Source organism: Colossoma macropomum, unplaced genomic scaffold (assembly GCF_904425465.1).
Source record: "Colossoma macropomum unplaced genomic scaffold, Colossoma_macropomum, whole genome shotgun sequence".
Lineage (NCBI taxonomy): Eukaryota > Metazoa > Chordata > Actinopteri > Characiformes > Serrasalmidae > Colossoma > Colossoma macropomum.
This window is the reverse complement of record NW_023494802.1, coordinates 28117863-28129873: the sequence shown is the minus strand read 5'-3', so window position 1 is coordinate 28129873 and position 12011 is coordinate 28117863. Positions and strand designations below refer to the sequence as shown.

General features: G+C 36.6%; 1 protein-coding gene across 5 annotated transcripts in view; it reads left to right on the top strand.

The window, feature by feature from the left end:
- The window catches only part of LOC118822830 (ankyrin repeat domain-containing protein SOWAHC), a 41497-nt gene extending 35345 nt beyond the window's left edge, over positions 1–6152 (top strand). For 4 of the 5 annotated variants that reach the window (XM_036592135.1, XM_036592134.1, XM_036592137.1 and 1 more), the window contains 6 exons: positions 512–598; positions 1584–1586; positions 2050–2052; positions 3532–3604; positions 4703–4792; positions 5178–6152. In XM_036592135.1, the coding sequence (XP_036448028.1) occupies positions 512–598; positions 1584–1586; positions 2050–2052; positions 3532–3604; positions 4703–4792; positions 5178–5356 (435 nt within the window). In that variant the 3' untranslated portion in view covers positions 5357–6152. Of the gene's footprint in view, positions 1–511; positions 599–1583; positions 1587–1949; positions 2053–3531; positions 3605–4702; positions 4793–5177 lie in introns of all 5 variants that reach the window. The other variant, XR_005008481.1, reaches the window with a different exon arrangement.
- The last annotated feature ends 5859 nt before the right edge of the window (positions 6153–12011 follow it).

Below are 12011 nucleotides of genomic sequence, written 5' to 3'. Positions count from 1 at the left end.
CATTTTTCAAATGTCAGAAATGTACTGAAAGGTATACATAGGGTCTAAAACTGAATTTACTATCCAAGAGTTTAATTCTAAAATGTTTCATATCCTTTTGTGACAGTTTTGGGTATAACGAGTTTTTGAAACAGCAGTTGACGTATGATGGAAAATTTTCATTTCTCTAATAAAGGTGGTATTAATCACGTACGGCATAGATATTATTTGCACACTCCTATCAACGTATATCATAAAAAAAAGAAAATTCTTGAAAATGGTCTGGATTGTGTTTTAGAACAGTTACAGTTTTTTTCCACATTTCCCTGAAGAAATTTTTTGCATCCTATTCAAAGGTGAAGAGAAAGTGATCACAAACACATCACAAATGAGTTTTCAGTGTGTTCTGCTGACTCTGATTAAACCAGCTTCATTAGTTGTTTGATATACAGTGTACAGTAAAGCAGTGACTTTATGTGTGTGTGAAGCTTTGCATGTGATGGAAACTAAATGCTGTGATTTTGTCCCTCAGACGGCTCTACATTGGGCTGCTAAGCATGGCAAAGCAGACATGGCTGTTGCCATGGCTGACGCTGGAGCTGATGTCAACATCAAAGCTGTAAGTAAAATTATATTATCTCAATAGTAGAAAATGTTTTTGTACAACATGCGGTGTGCCTTGATTGTTTGTTTAAAAAACAGTCATATGCAAACGTTTGAACACCCAAGTCAATTTCCAGCTGCATGCAAAAGTTTGGGTACCCCTGTACATTTTGTTGATATTCTAAGTTCAAATAAGTTCACACATCATCTACAGAGAACACACTTCTGCACCTTTTTAATCTGCAATTACTCTTTATTTGCTGAATTCAACATATTGAAGAAAATCATTTTATATTTTATGTTTTACTTTTTTGGAATGTGTTAAACTCAACAAATAAGGAGAAATTGTACAAAGAAATCCCATATTTATGTTTGTTCCCTGTAGGGGGAGGTGGGGATGAAATGTGGATGTTCTGTGATTTTATATTAACATATGTGCCATCATATGTGCCAAAAGACAATAAAGCAATTGTTCACAAAAAAGTTGTGTATGTTCCCTGTCGAGGATGTGCTAACCAATTATTACTTAGAAAAGCAACAAAACATTTGTTCAAACTTTTGCATATGACGGTATGTGTTTTGTTGTTGACACATTTTCTACAGGGAACAAACATAAATATGGCATTTAATGTGAATCTTAGTTCACAGCTCCTATTTATTTACTGAGTTTAACACATTCCAAAAAAGTAAAACCTAAAGTATAAAATGTGCCATAACTTTTGCACAGGCCACATTTATGTGTTATGTTTTTCCAATATGATATATAATTCAGCAAATAAACAGTAATTGCGCATTAAAATGTGCAGAAGTGTGTTCTCTGTAGAGAATGTGTTATTTTCACTTAGAAAATAAATAAAATGTTATTTGACCGGGTCACTCGAACTTTCGCATACGACTTGGTATACCTTACAGACTATATAAACGTTACGTTGCTCTTTACAAAATCATCATATGTTTATTAGTTAAGAAACTAACTGTTTTTTAATGTCCTTTTCTTACAGCATGTAAGTAGCTGCCCTTGATTGACCCTCTATTCACATGGAAAACGGTGCAGAACTGTAGATGACGTGTTTTCATCACGTGACTGCCCGACTGCCACAGGGTTGGAAGTTTGAAGTCAGTGCTTCTGACATAACTCCTCCAAAAGAGAAAGTGCAAAATCCAGCTGTACAAATGAACGCGGGCACTGGTTCAGAGTGCGTGTTCATAAATCAAACCGTGTCATGTTAACCGCTTCCCTTAAACAATGTCCTCATGTATTCCAATAGCAGTGCTCTGAGAGGAGCAATTGCACTGAATTACTAAGCAATTACCATCCTGTCGTTAAGGTTTGTTGCTGTAACCTCAGTTAATTTGTGTCTTCTCAGTATGGCCTTCTCTTTTTTTTCCCCCAATCTCGCTATCCATCGCTTCTTTTCCTGACTCTGTATGGGTGTTTGGATGGATCTGTGGCATGGCTCACATCAGGGAGTAAGTACTAATAAGTCTTCTTCTTCTACAGCTCTGATTTTGTGTTACTCGTAAAAAGTGTGGAATCACTTGTCATATTAATACTTTATACAGAACTACAAAAACCTTGTATTTACATTATTGTACTTTTTTTGCATAATTTGAAAACTCCAGCTAGCCTTTGCATTATATTGAAATTTCATGATGAACTGACCAATAGAAATGGTCCACAATCTAATTACATTGACATCCATTGTAAGTAAAGACGGTGTTTTCCTTCTCCAATAAAGTTACCATTTTGGAGATACAAGGTTTCGTTCTGACAGTGACAATATACGTAATAATCTTATTTTATATATACAATAAAAATTATACTAAGTAAATTTACATATTATAAACTAGACTTCAAAATTTACCAGACACTTCATAGTTCTAAAATGACTAAATTATTTTATTCAATATTTCAAGTACCCTGGGACTAAGTTTTCGTATTATTTATAGTAATTTCTTGTCAATGTATCTGCATCAAGATCTGATCACCACTTTTGAAATATGAGGATACTTCATTCTTCTTGCTGTACGACTTTCTCAGTCACTTTAGAATTGTAGTCATTTTAAACTAATGGTATTTGTTTTAGTATTCATGGTCATTTAAGCATCATTACTGTCAAATCTTGATTGAACTTATGCAGTGTAGATTTGCCTATTATAAACTAGACTCTGAAATGTCTGTTTAGATGTTTTGTTTAATGTTCTAAGCTGGGACCAAACTATAATAGTATTATAAGAATGTATTGTTAACTTACCTGCATCAATATTTGATCACCACTTTTGTAAAATATGTGGATACCTCATTCTTCACACTTTCTCAGTCGTTTCAGAATTTTAGTCATTTTAAACTGATGGTAGTTGTGATAATATTCATGCTAAACAAAAAGGGTCCTTTCTGGTCCTTTGAGAATCATTCCTGTGACTAGATGTTTAGTTTAATTTTTCAAGCAGCCTGGGACCAAGGTTTAGTAGATTTAATTTATAGTAATTTCTTGTAAATCTATCTGCATTAAGATTTTAACACCGTTTTTGAAATATGGTTTTACTTCTTGAAACTGCGATGTTCTTAGTCATTTTCGAAACACCTCAAGGTCTGTTCATCACACATTGCTTACTTTTCTTAGTCATTTTAGAAACACCCACAGGTCTGTTCTTCAGACACATTTCGTACTTTTTTCAGCCTTCTATTATGTACTTGAAACATGTGAAGTTGCACAGCACTGTAACATTTTAATATTTTTATGCATTTATCTTCTGGAGCCAAATTAGTTCTATATATATTTTTATATCCAACGTTTTGAATGGTGATTCCAAACTGTTGAACATTGTTGTATATTTATTCAAAGCTGTATTATAATTTTTACATTCTAGACCTTCACTTCTGTTGTTAGCTGAGGTAAAACTTTAGCTTAGAAGAGCATTAATGCTGTCTTGCTGTTTTGTTTACAGGGATACACACCTTTACACATTGCTGCGCTGCATGGCCACCGCCACATAATTGATTTACTAATTACAACATATGGTGAGCGTCCACTGATAGTTATGTATTGAAAAAATGTTGTCATGGCAAGTGAAAACATCTTTTATCTAGTCAATATAGCTAAGACTTCTCATTATGACAATGTTGTAAGAATATTACCAGATTATTTAACTTCTTTCTGTAGTAATACTACTAATGATAATGAACTTTTATTTCTATAGCATTGTTCATGCACTGAAATGCAGCTCAAAGTGGTTTACAATGACTAAGGCAAATAAAAGGCAGCACAAGTGAAGAAACAGAAGAAACAGAAGGTAAAACGTGAAAAAAATAAAAATGAACACTTCTAATAATAATAATAAAAAACTTAAAAAATTAAAAAGTGTTAATGGTACGTAAAACAAAATATTAAAATCAAAATGAAATGAAATAATAATACAAATAAATAATTGCTTATAAAAAGTCAAATCATATCACAAATAAAACTGGAGAAAAGCTAAAGCAAAAAGATGTTTTAAAATGCCTTTTTAAAATGCTCACGTCTTGAGGGAGGGCATTCCTCAGTTTGGGAGTGTGTACGCTAAAAGCAGCCTCACCACTTCTGTGTTTTACACAAAGTAATCCTATGTTTGATCATCTTAGACAACTTTGTGAAGCATATTTAATTAGACAGTCTGACATTTAAGAATGTTAGTCATTAATTTCTGTGTGTATTTACTTGTTTTTTACTATTATCTATTTATTATGATTGGCAAATATTTTTAATGTTTCAAGACTTTATGCATAAAAACAAGCCAGATGATCTGCTGATAGAATAAGACGTTTTCAGTGGATAAAATTGCTTAAACAAGTAAAAATATCTAGAAATAATTTGAGTAATCTAATATTTTACAACAGTCTCAAAATGAGGAATTTTAGATATACTGACTAGATTTAAGATGATTTCTTGCAAATATTTTTTTTTGCTGTATGATCGTGCCAGACTGGTTAGGATTCCTGATGATATTTGTGGTAATATTAATATTATATGTGGTAATATTAATATTTAAAATTTATGGTAACCTAAAAAGTTCCTTGTCTGTCGAGCACAATCACTGTGGTATTGTGGTTGAAAATAAGAATCTTCGGTCTGTCTACCAGGAGCAAAAGAAAACCTGCGAGACTACAGCGGCCACTTAGCATCCCATTACCTGAACATGCAGAAGATAGCAGAGGAGAGCAGTGAGCTAAGTAAGTAGTTACAGATTTACTTTCTAAACATTTCTCTTGTGTTGATAGAGCTGTTCTAAAAAAAAGTTATTGGCACGCATGCGTAGAGATATTAGAAGTGGAGTGCCTCAAGATTCAGTTTGGGGGTCATTTCAGTTCTCACTGTTTGACTACTAATGATTTCATGATTGTATCAAATGATATAAATCCCAGCTGACTTGAGCAAAGAAGGCAAAAAGACTAGGAAAGAATCAAAAACAAGTAGGCAGAAAATAACATATACCCAAAATAAGAGCCAAACTAAATAGTATGTGTTAAGCTTCTTGCCTTCTTAAGCTGCCTGATGAATTTCTCATAGGAGGGAATTATGTAACTGGTTTTGAGAGGTTTCTTGTTTGACTTGAAGGTCCAGAGTATCATAGCCCGGCCCAAGTGAACGAGCGGCGCAACAGAAAGCTAACTTCACTCTTTCAGTCTCGGAAAAAATGGGGTTCTGCAGAAGATCTGGCACCCGTCCCGGAGGAGAGGACAGCGCCCCATCAACTCATGATCCCTGCCTTCAGACCAAGGAAGTTCTCCCGCTAAACGGTCATCACTGGTACACAGTAGACTTTAATTGGAGTGAGTTGAAGGGTTGAAGTACAGTGTTTTATCCTTTTTTTGCTTTGTAATATTTGCTGTGCCTTACATTGTTATTTAGTGATTTATTTTATTATATTGCTGTTTATTTTTATTTTTGTATTAGAGGTATCAGAGGTATTTCTCATGCTTTACGCTTCTCTTATTTTTTGCCTCTGTATTTCTTGTCCATACAGTTCAAATAAGAAACTCAAGGTTCATCATCATATGAACCAATATAAAAGTAATCAGAGGAATGTTTGCTTGCTTATTCTTTAGACTTTCTCCATGATGGCCCTGAGGAATGTTATACAGGGAAGGATTGACTACAAAAGTCATGCTGCTACATAGTCATACTTTTCTTAAGTCTACAGAACCACATTCAGAATCATGTCTAATGGAAGGTGCCAATTATTTTTAAGCTTTACAGTTATTTCTTATGCTCATGTGCTCAAAATTTAAAATACAGTTTTGTGTACCTTCTCTACTGAGAATATTAAGTATTATAAATATTATATCTAATAATATTCATTGAAGTGATGCTTATTTTTTGCTATGATTAGAATTTTCTAATGAGAAGACACAGAGGTGATAAAAAAGACATCATGTTCATTTGTGTCTAATGCTGGAAAATTGTTTAAAATTTGTTTTCTTATTTTTCTGCCTTCATATCTCGTTGTACGGTTTAGCAAAGTTTTTTTGCTTGTGTTGCTGATCGTAATTGTTTCTGTGTGGAAAAAAAATAAATAATTTTGTATTATGATATTTGCACACTTTTTCTACATCTTTGTCGGCTGACGTTGCAGCTGTGGGGCTGTAATTATTTTTCCGGTTCCGGAATGTAAGTGTTGTTCATTACTGTTGTAGCCACATTAAGAAACACATACTTACTAGTTTACGTCTCATTTTATGTCCCATTAAATGTCTCTGAGGTGTTTTTGGGACAACATGCAGTTTGCAGCTGTCAGTACAGCTGAGTGATAGAACAGGAATATAATGAGCATAAACCTAAATATACAGTGCTTTAAAGGACATATGAATGTGCCTTCTACTTTGAAAAAAGCCCAGTTTTTATTCTTGAAATTCATACCCATTAAACATTGCTATGTAATGCCATTTCTTTACAGTTTTATGCCTGTACCTAATAGTATAAACAAAATTAAGCAGGAGAAATAAATTGACTTTGTCATATTTATTTAATGGAGGCTAAAAATAGAATCGTCTGACTGAAGCATTTCCAGAAATAATTTGAAAATTGCTGAATACTGAATACACTGTTTTATTCAGAATACATTAAGAATACATTGATAAGACACATGGGGAACCATTTATTTATTTATTTATTTATTTATTTAAATTTAATTCACACTGTTCTTCACTGTTAAAGTTTGGCAGTTATTCCTCTGTTAATACATTTAATGAAAATTTTGCTTATTTAAGTGAAATTATAAAATTCTCAACATTTTTTCTTATTGTCTGCTTCGGTTCACTGCTGTTCCCACAGTCCTCCAAGCACTACAACACCAATGACACCAATCATCCTCTTATTACTCACAAAACATGTCCACTACTGAGGAGATTATTAACAAAAGAGCTCAGTTATACTGAGATTAATAACTGGCCTATTACATTGCTTTATCAGTCTACTCAGGCTTTAGCAGGAACTTTGTTGTTTGTAATGGAGCTGTTAATTGAGGTTCTCTTCATAGTTCATCTAACAAGCACGTTCACTACATGCCATACTCTGATTTTGAAATAGTTAATAAACAAGCATCAATGGTATTTCTTTTAAAGGCTGTATGTTTTTATATTTAGTGCGTAAGTATTCTAAACGTATATCCCTAAAAATGTAAAATGCAACTACATTCTGAACACTGCCTTTAAAAAATGTAACTTGGATTGAATACAGATTTTAAGTTCTGTTTTCTGAATAAGTATTCCCAATACTTGTTTTCCGTTACATCCCAACCCTGAGCATCCCAACGATAAAGATCATTAATATTTTTATTTATTCCCACATTTCTATTATGTTAGGATGTTGTTAGTATTTAACATATTGTCTGCTCAGGCTTCGCTGAAAGTTCTGTCCATAAGTCGCTCAAAACATGAAGGGGGCATAGCAATAAAATGGATAAGAGAAGGAAAAAAGCGTCTTTAACTTTAATGTATGTTAATATTTGGAGACTTTTTGAGTCATTTTGGACCATTTCTATTGGTCCATTCACCATGAGATGTTCACACAGCTGTTGTCCAGTGGTGTAAGTAAATGGAATTACAAGGTGTTGATATGACAGAAATGTTGAGCTGATGAGACGTTCGAAACTTTTTTACGCTGGACACTACTGATAATCTGCACAGTCTCCTTTTCATCACACTCATGGATGAGCCTAACAAGATTACACCCTATCAGATCTTTTGCATGGGCCCTCTGTGTCCAGCGGTTTTCCCACCTTCCCTCCAACTTGGAGAGGGCGACAGAGAAAAGACCAGCTCCTTCTATTCTTTCCTGCTTTTTTCACCCTGCCTTTGATTCCCATCAACCCTCTTGGCTTTGAGCTTACCCAGATGGAGTAAATATGGGCCCTGTTGGCCTTCCATAGGGCTTGAGCCCTTAATTCCAGCTTAGCCGCCGAAAGGGCAGCAGCACTTGCTTTTGGGTTCTTTCTGGGTATCAGAGGAGTGAGAGGGGAAGACATGCGAGGGGTTTTGTGCCTCGTTTTTTGAAGGGCATTGGTGGGGAGGGGGGGTGTTGCAAGATAAGAAGGAGTTTCTGTAATAGATACTTATCTGACTGCCCTCCAGCCCTCAAACAAAGTCCCCTCTCTGAAGAGATTAGAACCCAGGGAGGGCACATTAGCTCTAATCCTGTGCTTTGAGGGGCCTAGGCCCCCCTACGGCCCACTTATTCCAACCCCTTCTGTTGTCGTGGTGTAGGGGGGGCTAGCTTGTATCTGGCCCATGTGTAAGGGGATCCTGCGGCTACACATGAGGGAGGGTCAGGGTGTGTGTGTGCTCACAGGAATGGTGTTTGGTGGGGGCCAGTGTTTTCAATGGTAAGCCGGACCGCACTGCTGTGTAACTGATTCCTGGTCCTCTGAAGAGATTAGGCACTACATTGTTGGTTTGGTTGCTCATTTCCATCTGAGGGCGACTCCCCCTGCGGCAGTCCAGGGCTTGCTATTGTGCCGCGGAGGAGGGGAGGTTGAAACCTTGCAGTCCAAGGCCTCCAGCTTCCTTGTAGCCTTTGTTTTACAAATGGCCCGAAATGTAGATGTCACGTCACAGATGCTTTACAAGCACCCCAGGTACTGATTGTGAGGCCTAGCTGGGAGAAAATGACTGCATAAAAGTACATTTGTTAATGACAAACACAAGCACTTGCCCTTTGCTCTCCAACATCTGTGTGACAGACCCTTTCCACCATGATTTCTGTCTTTAAAGTTGAAATTATAATTAATAAATAACACATTTTCATCTGAAAATATAATAAATGCTAGGCTAATGTTAGCATTTATGCTAGGGTACATTGTTGAAAAAATAATGAAAAAGTCTAAACGAGCTTAAAATCATATTTGAAAACATACTTTTGAAAAAACGTATGATTTAGAGACTCTAGTTCATTGTTGAATCACAGAAGAGGTTGGAATGCTAATGCTAATCTACAAATGCTAACTGCAAAAAAGAAATCTACAGACTTTAGATGAACAAATCAGCATCCTGATCTGGATATAGAAAGTATCCATTACTTACAAGCATGAATTTATAAATTAAGTCATAACATGTTACCTGTATGAACACCCAGGAAATGCAGCATTCAGACCCAGGTTTGAGCCCTAGCTGTGCCATATGACATCTGTAGCAAGCGACACCGTTAGCCAGGATGTTATGTTATATGAATGAATATGAATTTATTACCTTACAACAAATAGTGTCATTTCAAACCCATAACATTTCCAGTTAGAGCATCCAGGAAATGTAGTATTTTGATCCAGGTTCAAGCCCCAGCTGTGCCATGTGACGTCCTTGGCTAGCGACACATTTTGATATGCTAGCCAGGTGTCAGCAAGGTCTCAGGCTAGAACTTAGTGGTCTCATCCAAGTGAGTTAAGGGTTTAGCATATGCTATGTGGCTTATTGGAAAAGATGCTAAAGAAGGCTTTGTGTTCCATGGAGGAGGCACATACTAATCTTTGCTTTGATTGTACTGTCATGTGACAGAGGAGAAACCTATCGCATAAGCAACTGTCTATAGCTGCATATAAACAAAAGTGGGGGAAATAAATCATCCACTTAGAAACTAGCCTTATAATGTAATTATTAACCCCTTAAATTCCTTTAAGTTGTAGAATTAAGGAATGGAAGCATGGATCTGTGAGTGGGCATTTAAGTGGTTACTATTATGCCACTACTAAAAAGCTGATGTCTTAATATGTGGTTATGAGAGTGAGGAGTTGAGTTGTGGACCCACAATTTAAATTCTCCAAGACAAATGGTAGGATGTTTAAGTGGATCAAGTCCAGTTCAGTGTAAAGAGTGTTATTTGTGGAGATCTTACAGTTTTCTACACTGAAAAATAGTAATGCTTTGAATTTATCTTAGTCAAATGTGCACATCATTTCCATATAAATAAACATATTACATCATGTTTTTTTCACTTTAAATATCCATAAAGCTACATGACATCTACATAAGCCTTTCATTACAACTGACAAAAACCTAAATAGATATTCAGATTCAGATTCAGATTCAGATATTCATGTAGCCTTATGAATGCTGCCCTTCAGCAAAGTGTTACCTGGTTCACTTGCTTTTGGCTATAAGTCAAAGTAATATGTTTTATTCATGTAGGAATTATGTATATATTTGAAATAACTACATGCAATACATCCTTTTTCAGTATATAGTACATTGTTCTTTTTCCCTTTTCTCAGTCTACACTATAGGCCTACTTGGACCATGCGGTAACTGGTGTTTGGATCAGCTAGGCCAAGCTGCTGAAGCCATCGTCTTACGTTTAACATCACTGTTGTAGTCTTCAGGTGAGCCAGGCTTCATTGCAGCCCTCCCCCTGCACCCACACATGCCACCAGGGACTTCACCCATGAGCCAGGCCTCATCTCTGGCCCAGTGTTTGTCACAGGCTAACGAACGCCACCTGTCACTCACCCCACGCAGGGGCCGTCAATCAAATCCCACCCGGGAGAGAGAGCGGGGGGCGGGACCCGCTCAGCCCCCCAACAAAGACATCCTCCCATTGGCAGTCGCTTGCAGTGCCACTTCTCTGTTAGAGGGAGTGATGGAGTGGGGCTGATAAGGGAAAACGACAAAAGATGGGACGGAGGTGGAGGGGGGGAGTTGATAGCGAAGGGGTGGGACAGCTTGATAACATTCACGCTATGCTAACAGCCCTCCATTTGGGACTGGGGGCCCTTGGCAAATCCCATTAGTGTTTCCACTGGAGGCTCGGGGGCCCAAGCAAAACAATGGTTTTCAGTATGCGAGGTTTTATCAGTTTGATTAGTTACTTAATCTGACATTTCTTTACTATAGATAGATTCTGTAGATTAGCATGCTAGTTTGATTAGTTGAGTTTTCAGTGTATCAAGTTTGTCAGCGGCATAGTGAAGCTTTTAGCACAAAAAGACGACTGGAAGAGTATGAAAGGAAATTTCCAGAGGTGTGAAGTAGACATTTCCCTTATTATCATGTAGCTGCGATTGAGACATAAAGTAGAAAATATCCACATCTATTCAGATGCAGCAATGCACTAGACATACATTAAAGTGGAAGATAATTCCACAGGATTTGCTATATTTCCTTTTCTGACCCAAAGCGATAAAAGGCCGCTATTGGCTTCCTCTCATAACCTCAAGCGGGGGAAAAAAGGGCACTTACTCAGAAAGAAAAACTAACATGAAGAAGGTGTTAAATGCTTTCTGTTTATTCCCTTCAAGCTTTTGTTAACAGATCTGATTCAGCCCCTGACTACAGTCTATTCTAATGACGTGCTCAGGCCTTTTGTTGGCTCGGTGGTATGCAAGGCCCACTAAATGAAGTCACACCTTTTGGCCATTGTCATTATCAGCTCATTAGGCCATACATACTGAGGCTTGGCCCCTCAGCTTGACCTGGCAGCTTTCCAAAAGAGCTACATATTGCAGGAATACTGTTTGGGGTACATTTGCATATCTTATCAAATGGCAATTAGTTCAATGAGTTTGTTATACTTGAGGACCCTTTCTTTATTGCTTTTTTTGGGGAAATAAGCTGGGTACAAAATAGTTTTATTACCAAACATGTGGGAAACTGCAGATGAAAATTAGTCAAAATAATAAATAATGATATTGATTAATGTGTTTTGTTCCTGTTAAAATAAAAAACACCTCATGAAAGAGAGAATGCTCAGTTAATGAAGACTTGCGCAGACATGATGATCACTTTCATTTAATTTCTTTGTTTTCTGTTACAAAATGAGACTTTGATAGAAATGTGAGAACACTGTTTGTCAGAAGGCTCAGTAGATGGATTGTGCAGTTAATGAATACAGTCAGCACCCTCCATCTCTTTATTTGCCGACTTTCTGATACAGGCCTTTGTGGAATGTTGCCTGCCTTTTTTGCGC